The 17,241-nt window shown below is 51.0% G+C and overlaps 1 protein-coding gene across 1 annotated transcript; it reads left to right on the top strand.

The window, feature by feature from the left end:
* Positions 1 to 548: 548 nt before the first annotated feature.
* Positions 549 to 17,007, top strand: LOC144151672 (uncharacterized). The gene is made up of 6 exons (XM_077682788.1): positions 549 to 1,149; positions 5,089 to 5,393; positions 7,839 to 8,174; positions 9,056 to 9,223; positions 11,810 to 12,014; positions 16,152 to 17,007. The coding sequence occupies exons 1-6, from the start codon at positions 946 to 948 to the stop codon at positions 16,431 to 16,433; spliced, it is 1,500 nt and encodes a 499-aa protein (XP_077538914.1). The 5' UTR covers positions 549 to 945; the 3' UTR covers positions 16,434 to 17,007.
* Positions 17,008 to 17,241: the final 234 nt, after the last annotated feature.

Genomic DNA, 17,241 nt, shown 5'->3' with positions numbered 1-17,241 from the left:
GAACGTAGTCAAAAAGTGCATATAGTACTTAGAATAAGGGTTCAAAAAGTACACCTGAGCCAAAAATTACTGCTCTACGCCCATCCAGTAACTTAGAAACTCGATCAAGAGAATTTTCTCGTTCTTGTCGTCGTTTGCGCGCTCGAACGAGCTCGTTCGAGCGATGTCGTGGGTGTTGGGCGGCTTTCCTTCCAGTTGCAGCAATGAACGCATCCGATAGCCACTTTGAAAAGAAAGCCACAAAAGCAAAGCACCAGCGGAAGTCGTATCTGCTGCGACGAGCAAATCATGCAGTCCCGGTCCGTGCTGGCGATTACTATAGCTTTCGCAGAGCTTCCAGACGCGAAGGAACGGGTGAAAGCGTTTATCGGAAGTGTTGCACGGTCCATTTAAGATCCCGTGCGTCATCCGTTTTGAGCCGGTAGCGTATACACTCGAAGAAGTCCCCGTAGGGCATCTTGACCACAATGCTCTATAATGACCAACTGAAGTGGCCTGGTGCGCGAATTTGGCGAGTGACGTGGCGGAGCACTCACCTTGAGTGCGAAAGGGCATCTGCCCAGGTATGTACATCACACAATGCAAAGCGCCATTCACGCCTAGCGTGTTGTGCCTGCATGTGTAATTGCACTTTTTTCAGTCAAATCATGTTGGGCATCGTGATTCGCCGAATTCGCGCACTTGTTCACTTCTATTGGTCATCCTGGAGCGCTGTGGGGAAGACGACGCACGGACGCTTCTCAGAGTGTGTGTACGGCTGTCGACAGTGTCGAGACACAAGCGTGCGTCATCTGTTCCTCCTCTCCCCTGGTCCTTGTCGTCGTTGCAGTGCCGACGCGGTGGCTGCTGTGCGAGTCGCAGTACTGCGTCAAGGAGGCGACCCGGCTGCGCGGCCTGCTGCAGGGCGACCCGTGCCGCAACTTCTACGACTACGTGTGCCAGAACATGGACGAGAGGCACCCGCAGCCCCCGTCGGGCGCCGCCTTCTCGACGGACACGCGGCTCGCGGACGCCCTGGAGGACTCCGCGCTGAGGTACCTCAACGACTCCGTCTACGACGACGTGCTGCCCGCGCGACGCCTGCTCACGGCCTGCGGCACGGCGTCGGCCAGGGACCTGGCCGCCTTCGTCGCCGTATACGTGCCCCCGGTACGTGCGGGATTCCGTGGGTTACGTGTGTTCCGTTTGCACCGGGATCCGACTGGGAATGCGCGCATTCGTTCTGGTAGGGTGCATAGTTCCGCCGACGGGCGTCAAGCCCTCGCCGTGCCCGCTCATTCGTTCCGCTCAGGGGTGGCCCGCCACGCAGTGCCCGCGCGCGCGTGCGCACTGGGGCCCCGTACAGCGGAGTGTACGGAACCCACGGAACACATGGAAGGCTAAAAATCTACTGTTGGACTCCTCACCTAAAAAAAGCGACGAATCCCACGGCTGGGAATCGACGTGAAGTGAAGCTTCGAATGCACGCCGTTCCGAATTCGTCACTCACAAAGTTATTTTCGAAGTATTTTGCTGCGCCGTCGAACGAGACGCGCTGCTTTCGCAAGGCCATGAGACGCTTCCATCGGCGGCGCCTCCGTCGGTGCCGCAAAACTCCACGAGGCGCTTGTTTGACCTTGGCTGAGCTCGAAGGTCAGAAGGACGCTACCAGGCGTTTGCTGGGTTTGTACCTGAATAATAAGCTTCGCTTAATATTGTGAATCTTCTTCGTCTGCATCTTCCGTACACCGCGTCTTCGGATCGTCATCAAGTGTGCGGTGGGAACATACTGGCTCTGTCGCATGACGACGCGCACGAAAACACAGACCGGAAGTTGGAAGTGTTGTACATAGTTCTGTACACTGCTGCAAGGCAATTTCGTCGCGTGCCAGGTGTAAACCTTTGGTGAGGTGTACGTATAAAGAAAATTTCCCCGACGACTACGATGTGCCCTAATGCGAAATATGGGTGCAGCTGTTGAACTAACAAAAACTAGTTTGTTTCGTCGTAGCGAAATATATGCCCAGGGAATGTATATCAACAACCCCGCATTAACACGTTTTTTTCTGTGCTGTAAATATACATTGAAAAACACGTGTAACGGATAGTATGTCGTGTGACGTATATTCTCCAATCAATACTTCCCCGATAAACGAATTCCAGGGCAGTAATGCGGGTGCAAAATATAAGAAATTACATTCATGCTGGCACATACATTTTTTTGCGTTGTTGTGCTTGAAATAGGACCCGCATTGATAGATGGTGTCTTCTAGTCAGTGTCATTGAAGCGGTCTCTTGTTCGCCGCTGCAGCTGCACCCCTAAAGACTAGCCCGGGAGCCCTTGCGCAGTTGGCGGCTCTCCAAATGAAGTTCTCTCTCTCTCTCTCTCTCTCTCTCTCTCTCTCTCTCTCTCTCTCTCTCTCTCTCTCTCTCTCTCTCTCTCTCTCTCTCTCTCTCTCTCTCTCTCTCTCTCTCTCTCTGCGCACGTGACTCGATCCAGTCGTGGCCAGCTTCGACCAGCGGTTATGTGACCGACCAGGTGGTCTGGGAGGCCGCCGGACGCCTCCTACGCGAGCTGGACGTGTCGGCACTAGTGTCCATGTCGCCCGTGCCGTCGCCGAAGCCAGGCTACGCCTCGGGAAACGCTTCGTTGGCACTGGGACCTCCCGTGCTCCTCCTCAAGAAAGGCGACGACTACACTCTCCGAGACCGGCTGAAGAGTGCCGTGCGCGCCACGGTCGAATTCGTGGCGCCCTGGACTGACGCCCGCACGGTGGCCGACGATGTCACTCAGGTCCTTACACTGCTCGCCGAGGTACTACTGATAGACTGGGTTTTACCAGCGTAGCTGTTGGCGGTCGAGCCTTTTCGTACGTCTACTGTACGTCTTGCGTCACGCAGGGATAGCAGCAGGTTGCCAGACCCGACGGCAGCCTCGCAGCTAGACAGACAGACAGACAGACAAAACTTTATTAGAGGTCCTGAGGGACTATCCTAGATGACCGCTAAGGGTCCTCATTAGGTAGTCGCTGGCCACACCTGCGTAGTAGATGAGAGACCTTGGTCTTCGGCCCCCCTCGCAGGCCCTCTAGGCGGCCAGGAATTGCTTGTGAGGATCGTTGCTCGAGAGAGCGTTAGTCCATCCGTGCTCGGTGTTGTAGTCCATGGCCGTACGTAAAGCCGGACATTGCCAGAGATCAGTTGTGGCGGATCGGGTTCCCAGACCCACCGACAGAGGGCGCAGTGATCTCGTAGGGGCGGGTTCCTCTCCCTAGGGCTAGGAGAGGGGGCTTCCCGCCTCTGACGTTTAGCTACCGATTTCTTTGCACGAACTGTAGAATTTGCGCGGCGACGGTGCTGCCGTTCCCCGGCGAGCGCCCGTTGACGTTCTGGCCGACACAAGAGAATCACAGTTCCACTGTTTTCAGCAGATTTCGCACTTGGTGGAGCTGGGTTTAGGTAAGTTTTTTTTTTTTTTGGTGCAGCGTGCTGGCACGTGTAGCATGTTGTTTCAGTGATCATGTCTGGATATGTCTGTACAAATTTACGAGGCATGTGTCCGAATAAACAGCTGGAAGCATAACGTCCGTCCGCGTCTCCTCCCTCGTGTTAAGTTTTGCTGGGCGCAAATAACTATGTTCTTAGAATGCGTGACCAACAAGCCCAGCAACAAGTACTTTTAACAACACTAAACTGTTGCACTGTTTTTAGACCAGTATACATGGCGCAAGACCTGTAAAGTCTGCCTCCCCTTGGTGACCCGAACACGAGGCTTATGGCAGTGTATACGTTGTAACGGCTGAACTTTTAATCCCACCAGCAGTACTTCTATCGCAAAAAGCACTATATACGTACACAGTGAACCCTCGTTAAAACTAAGTTCTGGAGACAAGGAACCGACTTGGTTATAAGTAATTCCTCGTTAAAAGCGGGCGTGATTTGTTCATGATGCACCGCAGTGGGAATCGCGAAACAGTCCGAATAAAGCGCGATTTCGAATAACGCGATTCTGTTATGAGGAGTGTTTACTGTACTATACAAAACCTGTCGCTACGCTCGTGTAGGCACCGTCAAAAGTAATTCGGCTGCAAGCTCGCGAACGCGAGCGCTATTCGTCACTGGCATACAGCGTGTGTACTCCAGGCTGCCACGTTTTGGGGCACCATCTCCAGACAGCGGGACAGCTCTTCTGTGAATCGCTAGTGTTCCAAAATCCTTGATTTAACTGCATTACAAGGCACCCCTACATTGTACCTCACGGCATTGTACCCCTTCTCACAGTGAAGATCACGGCATTATACCCCTTCTCATAGTGAGGAGGAAGGTGCCATAGCATGGCCATTCAAGAAATCTGCACCCACCGCGGTGGCTCAGTGGCTAAGGCGCTGTGCGGCTGAGCCCAAGGACGCGGGTTCGATTCCCAGCCGCTGTTGCTGCTTTTCAAATGGAGGCGAAAAGTGAAAACGCCCGCGTGTCGAGATTTCGGCGCCCGTTAAAGATCCGAGGTGGTCAAAATTAACCCGAGCGGGCATACTGGCCCTGCTGCCATTATACCCGCCGTAGTTGCATAGAGTTACATACGTAGTTACATACAGGTGGTAGCTCTTCCAGTGGTAGCTGTTCCAGCGGTTATCATAATTCCAGATATTATGATAACCTCTGTGTCCAATTGGCGTGCTGCGCAGCACACGCATAAAAGGTAGCCATTTGTGCGCCATTTTGAAATTACGTGTATTGATTGATAGATCGATCGATTGATATCTATCGCCTATATAACTTGGTGATGACGTGTGTCATCTCATTAAAGGATCTAATATGTCTATGTTGCGCTGCTAGGTGCTAATTATAGCGCTGCTATTGACGGCGAGCTCAAATTAATATTTGCCTGTTACATACACAGGTGGTAGCTGTTCCTCCACCGGGATTGAAATCTTCTTTCAGTCACCTTTACAGCCTTGCAGTTATGCTGAGTGCCACTTCTAAACCGTAGGGTTTAAAGGTTGTAGAACGCTGAACTGCGACGCTGACCGCCTTGTTGCCGCCGTTACAATCAATTCCGGGTGCGACCGCAACGACAGCCGCTGACAATCGTCGTCTCCCCCCGATCAGGCGGAAGACAAGGTCCTGTCGGCGGACGCCAGCACTATTCCCGTGTACAACCTCGGTGCTGGTCCCCAGGCGCTGGTGCGTGCCGCCACGGCGAGGACCCCCGAGAGCGGCAAGAGCCCGGTGCTGCTGCTGCTGCCGGGCGTGGACCTGAAGCAGCTCGAAGGGCTCGTGTCCAGCGGGCCCCGAAAAGTGCTCCAGTACGTCGGCTTCCGGGCGGCGCTGTGGGCGGCGCCCTTCGTGAGCGCGCCGCCCGAAGCGCTCCTGCAGGCGCACATGCTCACGCAGCAGCCGCCCATCGCCCGCAAGTACGCATCGGCATGCACGCGCTCAGGGCTTCTGTATCTGTCCGTCAACCAGAAGCGCATTGCGGCGAATACAACTGCGGTGAAATCCGCGCTTCCGTAACGTGATTATGTATATAGTTGCGCAAGGCCGGTGGAAGCGCGCTGCGAGGGTGCGCAGGTTTGAAATTTACGTTACGGGCAAGAGGGAACGGGTGGGGGGTGGGGGGAATATTTCAACGGCAGGCGTGAAAACACAGTGGGAAGGGACGTCCATTTCCGTAATGAGGTCGAAAAAAACTGATGACGTCGCTTCTGGTGGTGTTACTGATGTCTTAACCTGACCCGTAGGGTTGGTGCAGTGCGGTGAAGCAGCACTGGCCGCGTAAACAGAGCAGCCTGTGGCCGAAGAAGCAAAGAAAGGACGTACACGGCCTTAACAAGACGAAAACGGCGCCGTAGGATAGTTCATTTGGCAGAACAGTTCGGTGAAGTAATGTCCTTATGGTGGCATCATAAGGACATGGGGCAGCTTTCGCTGACCTCGTGATGCAACTGACAACATTTAGCGGTCCTGCGTTTTCTTTTTTGTTGGAACTCAAGCCGTAGCAAATTTTTGTAACAATCATTTCGAATAGCATTTATGCTTACTGGAATTTAAATTAACAGGATAACGTGAGCAGGGTGCAGAAATCGTCAAAAAAAGCAAAATTATCGCATATACTTTTGCAGCTAGCTGCTGCTGCACTAATGTATTGTATACTTTTCGCTTTAAAAATACTGGTAAAAGTACAGTACAGTCTACCTTATTTGTGGCCTTAAAGAGTCTGTATTTGCTATCAACAGAGCTTTAAGATTATTCGTGTTCGGCGGCGGCGGCTTCCTCATTTTGCGTGGTGCCTTCAAGCACGTGCGTTCCACGATCGGGCGGGCATGCTGACACGTGCGATACTGCAGTCGTGCCTCGTTCTTCTGGGGCGTCTAAAAATGCTATGTGGTGGTGGCGGCAAAACGTTTATTGAGCTTAAAGGGAAGGGGTATAAGGGCGTTAAAAATGCTACACTAGTATTTTTTTTCCCTTCGTCAACTCTCGGTCGTGGTCCTTCATATCCTCCCGGTGGCCGTTTCTCTATATGAGGGACTAAAAACGGAAGCGTTTGCGTGCACAAACAATTCGATTCACCTTGTAAGCTTTGAGTTGCCGTGCACGCGAGCATTTCCGTTTTCACGGCGTCGCGCGCATGCGTTCCCAGGAAATGTAGCCGAGCCGGGAAATGTCTACGTACAGATTTTAATGCGTACATTCTTTGCCGAGTACAGCCGGTAAAACGCTTGTCTATAACAGCGATTTCAACTTCAACCAGCTACATCCGAAAACTGCCGAAACATACTCGTTCCAAACATGTCGTAGGCAAAAGCGAAGGGCTAAGTCTCCAGAATTCCGCAGCAGTTTTATTCAAATCCCGCTCCGGCGGGGCAGGATAGGGCTGAGAGTACGAACGCTGTGTTATAGACAAGCCTTTTACCGGCTGTACCTCCACAGCCATGCAGGACCATGTAATGCCCTGAATTTCCGCAACAATGCAGATTTCGCGGAAGTTCCACCTGTAATCGTTATAATAGCGTAAATGGAGATGACTGGTCAAACAGAATTTTGAAAAACCCAAAAATTTGTCCCTAAAGAATTTGTCTCTAAATTTGGCTCACACTGTAAACAAGTGGCATAAGAATGCCATGCACCCGTGGGGAATTATCTGACTTTCTGCAGATTTATTTCTCCTTTTTTTTTCTTTTCTTCCCTCGTGTGTGTCTGCTTGTAATCTTTTTTTAAATACCCTCTCTCTCTTTTGTCTCTCCTCTCTATCTATCCGTAGTCCCCCTCCGTTCCGAGCAGGCGTTCCGGTATCCACCCCCAGGTGGGACAACTTACGCCTGCTGGTACTCTTTCCTTTCAATTTTCAGTACCATAAATTCACTCTAAGAAAATTACGGGTTGAGGAGAAGAGCGAGGCGCCGCAGCAGCCGAAACGCGAAGTGGAGAGAGAGAGAGAGAGAGAGAGAGAGAGAGAGAGAGAGAGAGAGAGAGAGAGAGAGAGAGAGAGAGAGAGAGAGAGAGAGAGAGCTATGTTAGAGTTGCGGAGACGGAGAGAGAGCGCGGCGCAGCAGCAGTGGAATTGCGAGGAGGGGTGAGGGCGAGAGCGCGGCGTCGAACGGGACACCGCCGCTCCCGCCGCCAATCACGCCTGTTCCGCCGTCCGGCAAGTGACGCAGCAGTTTCGCGCATTCCCTTGGACTGCGCCTCGGCAGTCGCGCTCTGTACGCTGAATGCATGCAACCCCATAAAACCGACACAGCTTCGCTGGGTAATCCGCCACAGAACCACTCGGTATGATGGTCTAGATTCCCGCTCAGCGTGCCTGCACCTTACGGCAGAGCCATTCAGGGCTATACCTTGGGCGCGCGCCGCAGGCGTAGGGTGTGCAGCCGCGCCGTGGGCCGCGCCGTGCCGCTGGTGTACCTGCGCGCCCTGCGGGGCGCCCTGGGCCCGCTGACGCTGGCGCGCGCGTTCAGCGAGCAGCTGGAGGACCGCTTCCTGCGCAGTCTGCCGCGCGTGCTGGGCCCCACGGGGCCCGACGCGCACCTGGTGGCGCACAGCGTGAGGTTCACGCCGCTGGCGCGCTTCTTTCCCGCGCGCGTCGCCGAGGACTCCCGCTGGAACGCGCACCGCCAGGGCCTCAACGCCGCCATGGCCCGCGCCGCCAACGCCCTCGACATGGTCCGCCTGGCAGCCGCCAACGCCGACCGGTACGCAGTATATTATAGAACGGCCGGGCTAGAGCGGAGGTGGAAAGCTCCGCGGACGTACTGAACGTTCGCTGCGCAGACTAGAACACGAGACAATGCGCAACTTGCGACTAACTTTATTCGGAATAAACACGCTTATGCACGATCACACATCACCAAGTCACCCTACCTCTTCCGCAACACTGAGACTTTTTTAAGACATGGCGATGCTTTGTATTGACTATACATTTCAGACACCTGTCCCAGAAGTGTCGTGTGGCGGAAGGAGTGGGGTGACTTGGTGATGTGGGTGAATGTGCATAAGCGTGTTTCTTCCTGATAAAATTAGTGGCAAGTTGCGCATTGTCTCGTGTCCTTTCTGTCGTCTTCGTCTAGTCTGCGCAGTGAACGTTCAGTACGATTTATCAACTCGCCGCTACAATGAAGTCCTCCTCGGGAGAAGATGGTGACTTCGTTATAAGCGGAATTTTGTTCTCAGCGGGTATGATTTCCTCCATGAGCTTTAAAATAAAAACCGAATAAAGATGATATGAAGAAAGACGATTTCGTTATGTTTACTGTACTATACTTATGCTACGCCACGCTCGTGAGCGCGGGGGGAAAGCGGGGGACGTTTGCTGGGCAAGGTCTAACAATGGTGTGCTCAAGGTAGTTTTTTTTTTTTTTTTGTACGAGTACACTCCCGGTTTTCAAATGAAAGTGGAGGCCATGAGGGCGGCTATCACATAAGCGTGGTGCCTAGAGAACGGAATCGTAGCGCCCTGGGTGTCAAAGCTCGGTTTAGAGCTGTACAGCGGCAAGGTCATGTTGACCTTTCACCTACATGTGGCTGCTGTGGTGGTGTAGAATGGAACACGCGACCGCGGCGGCCCCCCGTGCAGGACCGGCGGCTGGCCCCTGGACGTTCGTCCCGTGTGGCTTCCGGGCGGAGCCCTGCGCCTGCCTCCGGGACTGTTCGACCCCGCCGTGCCCATCAACAGCTCCCTGCGAGCACTGCACATGGCGCGCGTCGGCGTGCGACTCTACGCCACCCTGGCCGCGCTCGTCAGGTACACTCTGTCGCGCTGCATGGACGACACCTCGGCGGTGCCGGCTACTCCTTCTGCCTACTCCCCCGTATTCGCCATCCACGCCAGTGCTCGTGAATTGAAACAGAAGCAACCAACATATTCACACGTGAAACACGCGCTCCAATCTGCCACGCGAATTGCTGGGGGCGAATCTATACTTTACCGTATCGGCACGCCCATTAGTGATTCACTCCACGCATTCGCTTCCGGGCACTCCACGGTTGTGTGTGTGAAGGACTGAGGAGTAGATTCACGCGGGTAATGTTCATGGAAGAAATCTCATGTAGGCTGGGGCTGAACAAGGAAAGATACGGAAGAGGATAGCAAGGTTGTACGGTGCGCACATGGACCAGTGATGAGGAGAGGCACGCGTGCCGATCGTTTCAGGGGCAGGAGACGACGGGAATTGCACTTTGCGCTAATTTGGGCATTTCTATCGCGCTAAGGGACTCACAATTTCCTCGAATGCGACGGGTCATGCTCAGCGGGGATTAATTGCGAAGCAGGCTGGGGTTTCGGGCCGTAACGACTGTGGAATAATTTACTCTGTACCAGATGCGCTTGGAGATTTATCATCGCTTCCTAAAGAAAGTGTAGAGAAGCGCGAAAGCTAAAAGCTCGTCCAACCATCGGTGAAATTTCGTGCGTCCAATCGATCGTCGAACCGACAAAGCCCCGAGTCGCAAACGACGAAAGAGCCTACGCGACGAATTTTTGCGCGCTAAGTAAACGCATCTACGAACGATCTAAATGCGTCCCGATACGTGGTTTATGAAATAAAGGTATACTATTGTGCTCCTTCACGATCGGTGCGTGAACTGTCTTATGTGGAACCTTCCCTTTTCGCGATTTTCAACTAACCCTTTTGACAGAATGGAAGCCCGGTTGGACGCATGCGCCGTGTGTGCAGAGATCTTATGAGAGCTATTGGGTCGACCAACCTGTCTATGGGGAAAAGCATTAGTTTTTTGAAGGGATGCCATCGGTCCCACTACGAAGGCTTTCGCTTTTTAAAAAAGCGCGCTACCCTTTTGCCGGAAAAGTGAACTGTCATCCTTCACCGCAGCACGTGCTTGCGTATTGTGGTGCATCCTTTACAGGCGTGCTTCACTCCACCACTACAAAATATCCTTGCTCGTCGTTTTCTTCGCGGTTTTTACTTATGGGACATTCTTGCCACCCTCTTTATACGCGTGTCGCGTATTTTTTAGTCGCCGTTACTCTACGCTGGTTACTTGCCCAGGAGGATTACGGACTCTGAATGCTAACGTACACATTAAAAAATTACGCCCACCTCCCCTCGCGGGAACCCTGGTGTGATGCAACGCATCTCATGGGGGGTTCCATTGGCGTTTTCCATCGTATTGATTACGCTTACAGCAGGGATTTTCACGCGAAGGGGAGGTGGGCGTAATTTTCCATTTTCACCATGCAATGCACATGCAGTACACGTATGCTCAGGTACGGTCTTTATTGCAGACGAGAATGAGTGCCTTGTGGTCCGTAAAGTGCACAGTTAGGGGCTCGACGATTGCATCAAGCAATCGTCTAGTACTGCGAGAGAGTGCAAGCGTAACGCGGACGACCGTCGACTGAGACCGTCGGAGCGCGGCATGCCGCTTTATATTCACAGCGCCCGAAGGAGAGGAGAGCGCGGAGAGAGAGTACTGCACATGCGCAGCGCCGCCCACCGGCGCCTAGCAACGGAGTGAGAGCGCGCTGCGCCAACCCGCAGCTGTTTGGGAGAGAGTGTTCGCTGTCGGAGAGAGGAGAGGAGGAGAGGCGCAGCTGTGCGGAGAACGCCGGACAGACGCAGGAAGGACAGAGGGGCGAGCGTGACATGCGTTGCATCTAAAAGTGAAGCGCAAAGGTGAACCTAAACCTGCAGTCGGCATTTTTTTTATTGTGCATCAAATTATTGTACGGCTTCACTTTCAGAATTACAGCGTCGCCATTGTCTCCTATAAATTTCTACAGACTCCAGCTCAAGTGCTCTGTGATTCCAACCTATGTTTTTCTTCGTGACATTTCTTTGTTCGCGTCAATATTTTCCGGAGGATATTTTATCTGATGCTGCTTTATGTGATGTTCAGTGTTCAGAGATTCATCTTTTACACGGGGTGAGCAGATTTAAACATTTTTGCGGCATCTTACATTTCTGAGCACCGCATATCACGCCCTGGTACCTCCACACTCCTAGCCATCCCGCCAGAACCATCAAACAAACATACAGGCAGAGCCCGACAGAGGTTCCGACAGAACCACCACAAAACCCTGCCATCTTACACTCCAAACGCTGAGGCGGGTAAGCGCTCAAGACTGTTTTAGAGGCGTAGAGGCGTTAGCATTTTACCTAACAACGTGTGAACGATTCCTACCACTGCCCCCTCCTGGGGTAGAGGGGTCAGTTCCGACCACAAAGCGGAAGTGTCCGCTATGCACCCAAGGCGTCTTGATGGCGCGCTTTTCAAAACGCTCGATCTCCCGGCCGTGCCCAACGTTCGGGCTGCCTACCCGAGCGGTCTCCCCTCTCTCTTCCCCGCGTCCCCTTCTAACCCGTTGCAGGGACATCCCGGGCGTGTCGGACACCCCCGTGCGCGAGAGCCAGGAGAAGATGCTGTGGCGCGTGGCCCGCTGCCTCAGCGACGACCTCTACAACATGCCCACCTCGCTCAAGAGCGGATTCGAGCCGGCCAAGGGCGGAAAGGCGCTGGGATGGGCGCTCTACGACCAGGCCACGGGGCTCGCCCTCGCCCACGAAAACCTCGCGGTAATCACGGGCTTAATGAAGCATCGAGCAATTTTTAAGTCTCAGTGCCAGCGGGGAGGGTTGCCTCGCGTAAAGGATTAGTAATCCGTACGGCTTGGCCAAACGGGTCGGTAACGAACACAGATTAACGGGTGTTCAGGGAACACTGACTTAGATGTTCCTTGCTCGTGTTATACATAAACGCTTATTACGGCGGAAAACAGGTCAAAGACGCTGCTAAAAAATGACTCGCAAAATTTAGTCATTGTTGACGCATATTACCTGGTTAAATTGCGGAAACGAAGTCTTTTATCGAGTAATGCTTGCGCATGCGTTTATAAGAACCATTATAAGAAGCGCGAACACATTTAGATGTACGTCGACGAAACTGACGCTTGCGTTTCGTGCCTTGAGTTGGCGGAGCGCAAAAAAAAGTCAATGTGCGACGCATTGCACCATCAACGCAGCGGTTCTCAAGTAGGAATCTGCGGACCTCAAGAAGACCGTGAAAACCATTCTGTGGATCCACAAACCCTTCCGCGACATGCTGCCACGGCAAAAAAAAAAAAAAGTTAAACCCAGTTCCACCCAATGTGAAATGTGCTGAAACAGCGGAGGTGGGGGTTGTCTTTACGAAGATTCGCTTTAATCTTGGCTACTTTCTTGTGCGTAATGTTCGATTCGTCTTAGCGGCTAACCGTCACATAATCTGTTTCTGAACAGCTCCGGTGAAACAATGGTTACAGCCGTTTGCTGTGACCATACTCTCTCCGTAGATGGCCACCTATTGACAGCAAGCAGTGATTCGGTACCGTTTAAAACTTCACTGTGAACTAACAAATTGTGACCAGTACCTAAATGAAACTGGGAGTAATGGTAGAGTCGTCTTAGCGGCTAATTGGCATATAACTGGTTTCGAAATAGTTTCGCTAACGCATGAATTACAGCCGTTTTCTGCAATAATACTCCCTTTGTGGATGGCTAAGCTTCACTGCGCAAGAAACAATGCATGAAAGCCTGCTTACAAAGACCAAGCTTACACCGATCTTTTTCAAAGTCGTCTTCACCTCTAAGCACAGATGAATTGCGGGGAGACTTTCAAAGGCAATATGTGTTCGATGCAGTCTCTCATCAAAATATGAAGACACTAGAACCTGTCTTTTTATTTTATGAGAAGTTTTTTTTTTATGCAGGGAAGTGGTTTTTGGGCGGAAGAAATTTGGCTCCGAAGGGAGCGCGACACGATACCAGGGTAAACTGTTGTAGCCCAGCCCTACAACAGCTCCGTTGTTCAAAGTGGCTTTGCCGCATGGCACGTACGCTTGACTTCTCCGCGTACCTTGTGCGTTAAAGTTGGCTTTGTGCGCAACTCCGCAATTCCGCGGGAAAGCAGGGCACAAAAAGCGAGCATTTATAAACGGATGTATGAGCTATTTTAGTTGCAAGAGTAGACTGTGTAACAGAACGATACGTATCAACACACTCCGTCGTGAGGTCCGCCATCACTTTGCGATTCCAAAATAGGCCCCCGCCATGTACACGGTTGAGACTTACTGCACATACCTGACTACAATATTAATTTGGAAGTGGTTCTTGGGCGTCACGAGAAGGGGGCGTGCAAACATCTCGTATGTACGGGCTTCAAATGCGCCAACGCGTCCCTTACTGTTTACTATGCTGTCACAATGCGTTGGGTCATACCAATTCATTTCACGCCTGAAATCCTAAAGTGGGAACTCCTTAATCCATTTATGCTGCTAAAGCCCCACCCCGTCCCTCCATCCCACTTTCTTTTCCATGCGCTCTTTCTTCTATCATTTTATTACCAGTAACGTGGGGACGCAACGAGAAAAGAAAAGTGCCTAATTGAAAATTTTGACTAGCAAACATAATAAAGGGAGGCTTGAACACGTATATTGTGAACCAGGCTCCGGTACGGGGTCCGAAACGTCCTTTTTTATTTTTAAACATTCATGGTTGGTGTCAGCTTTTAATCGTTGTTACACTTTGAACAGGAGCAACAAGCGCGTGCATTTTGCCCATTCTGAACGGTCTACCTGAGCAGTGCTGATGGTATAAACTGCTATCAAGTGTTGGCGGCGTTTGCAGCAGGAGTTGACTATTCAACAAAGAGTAAACGAGACAAACCAAAGCAATTGAAATAAACGCACGAGTGCCATGGGCACGTAAACAACTCCTATGACGCGCAACTGCAAGAGCCATTACTTGCCGCTGAGTATGTCGCTGAGTTTCGGGTTGCACCCGCCGCGGTGGCTCAGTGGGTAGGTCTTACTGCTGCAGAGCTCAAGGACGTGGATTCGATTCCCGATTCCCCAGGTGGTCAAAAATTAATCCGGAGGAGACTTCCACGACGGCGCGCCTCTTAGGCCAGGTGTAGTTTCGGCACGTCAAACCCAATCAATCAATCAATCAATCAATCAATCAATCAATCAATCAATCAATCAATCAATCAATCAATCAATCAATCAATCAATCAATCAATCAATCAATCAATCAATCAATCAATCAATCAATCAATCAATCAATCAATCAATCAATCAATCAATCAATCAATCAATCAATCAATCCAATCAATCAATCAATCAATCAATCAATCAATCAATCAATCAATCAATCAATCAATCAATCAATCAATCAATCAATCAATCAATCAATCAATCAATCAATCAATCAATCAATCAATCAATCAATCAATCAATCAATCAATCAATCAATCAATCAATCAATCAATCAATCAATCAATCAATCAATCAATCAATCAATCAATCAATCAATCAATCAATCAATCAATCAATCAATCAATCAATCAATCAATCAATCAATCAATCAATCAATCAATCAATCAATCAATCAATCAATCAATCAATCAATCAATCAATCAATCAATCAATCAATCAATCAATCAATCAATCAATCAATCAATCAATCAATCAATCAATCAATCAATCAATCAATCAATCAATCAATCAATCAATCAATCAATCAATCAATCAATCAATCAATCAATCAATCAATCAATCAATCAATCAATCAATCAATCAATCAATCAATCAATCAATCAATCAATCAATCAGTTTGGAGTTGCGGTGGAGTTCAAGGTTGTTTCGCTGCGTTGCGATGGCCTCGTACTTTGTCGGCAGCTGACGATCTGCGATGCGCAGCCGTCGCCTAGAAGCCCGAGCTCCTTTTCTTCGCGTTTTATTTCTGGGGCTCGCATTATGGAACGCGTTGCAGGCAGTGGGAGGCATTGGTTGGGGGCCGCTTTTCTGACACTGCTTTTCTGCCCCATATCGTGGCTTTCTGGTGCGGCAGGGTTTCTGCGGGAAGGGTCAGGCAACGTTCTTGCATTAAAACGGCCAAACAACGAATCTCCTGCGCACCACACCGGAGATTCACATCGGCAGAGACTACGGGGGGGCTCGGGGGGCCGAGCCCCCTCCAGTGTTTCCCAGGGGGGGGCAGAGCCCCCCCCCCTTCCGGTGGTGCTTATTTTTGCGCCCCCCCACTCCCCCAAGTGCCATTAAGAGGGCCATAACCATTTAACATTTCTTTAGAGTTGCCTCTATGTTTTCACTTTAACATTTTATTGGGGCTAAAGGCTTACTGCACCATTGAATTGGCACAGATGTGGGCGGCTTACTTTTCATACTTTACGTTTCTTCCTTCAAATTCTAACCAAGGAGGACAAGCGAAGTGCACTAGAAGTATGTGTGTGTGTGTGTGTGTATGTGTGTGTGTATGCATGTATGTATGTATGTATGTATGTATGCACGCATGCATGCATGCATGTATGTATGTATGTATGTATGTATGTATGTATGTATGTATGTATGTATGTATGTGTGTATGTATGTATGAATGAATGTGTGTATTTATGTATTTATGTACGTGTATATAATAATGTTGGGTACATTTCATCATCATCATTATGGGCTGCAAGTATGGAAGCCGAGCCCCCCCCCCCCCGGGGAAAATGCCGGTGATGGCGTCGCGGCGTCGAACGCCTCATGGGCGGAGAGCGCGGCGCTCTGCGCATGCGTGTTTGTTGGTCCTTTATATATTCCATTCTGGTTACAAACAGCTCAAGTCCTCAGGGACCATCGTGTTGCTTTCCTGCTGTGCACTGCACACGTGCAGCCGATGCTGGACACCCGGCGCATCTGGGGCCTGGACCTGCGCCTGAAGGGCCTGGAGCAGATGTCCTCGGACCAGCTGTTCTTCGTGTACTACGCCCTGGACAACTGCCAGCGCTCGGACGCCCAGGCCCAGCGCCGCCTCGGCTGGACGCTGGCCGGACAGGAGCGGGTCAACACGCCGCTCCGACACTGGCCGCCCTTCGCCAGGCACTTCGGCTGCCACCGGGGGCAGCCCATGGTGGCGCAGGCTCCCTGCGGCCTGCTGCAGCGCTCGGGGGGATGAACATATATGCGTGGTCTCTCTCCCTCTTTTCGAATTGTCTTCGGCGGTGTCGCAGTTTATTTCCCAAGTTGGCGTCGTTCTACTATCGCAATTATTCCATATGCGCAGTTACATTCCCAATTTTATTGTTGTTTTGTATTGTATTGTATTGAATTGTATTGTATTGTATAGTTTGTATTGAATTTTAAAAATATTTATTTCGCCCGTTGTTGCTTCTCAATGTCTTTAAATTTCTACCGGTTAAATTTGTATCCGACACAGATGCGTAGAAGGACGACAACGCGAAGGTATTGGTGTTCATCGTTTTGGTGACGCAGCGTCGCGGATGCTGATTCATGTGTGAACTAACTTTGGTGTCCGCAATCAGAATTCAGCCGCGGCCCACTCTTATTGTGAACCAGTATGCAGACAATTGCCTCGGGCCCTGTGATTTGTTACTTGTATACGTACGGTTAATTAGACGCGATATTGTGTTGTGGCCTTTTACAATGTTACAGTTTATGCAGTTACGGAATAAAATTGGCTTTGTAGCTGAACGTGTGTGACAAATATGTGCTCTGCAAGGTTGCGGCTTGCTGGCTCTGCCTCATGTCTGACTCGTATTCACGGTGTAAGAATATATTTTTGCACCAGCTCCTACTTTATGTCTATATAAAAATTAAATGACATAGTGAGTGAGTGAGTGGAGTGGAGTGGGGACAGGTTGGTGGGTGGAACTATAGTGAATCTGCATACAAATTAAACCATAGGTCTTGTGTGGCTTCATCGAGGCGCACTACGGCGACTAGAACCACTAACACGCCCACGC

This window comes from Haemaphysalis longicornis, unplaced genomic scaffold (genome assembly GCF_048455015.1).
Source record: "Haemaphysalis longicornis isolate Haplotype H1 unplaced genomic scaffold, Haemaphysalis longicornis Haplotype H1 scaffold_9, whole genome shotgun sequence".
Taxonomy (NCBI): Eukaryota; Metazoa; Arthropoda; class Arachnida; order Ixodida; family Ixodidae; genus Haemaphysalis; species Haemaphysalis longicornis.
This window is presented reverse-complemented; position numbering and strand designations above follow the sequence as displayed.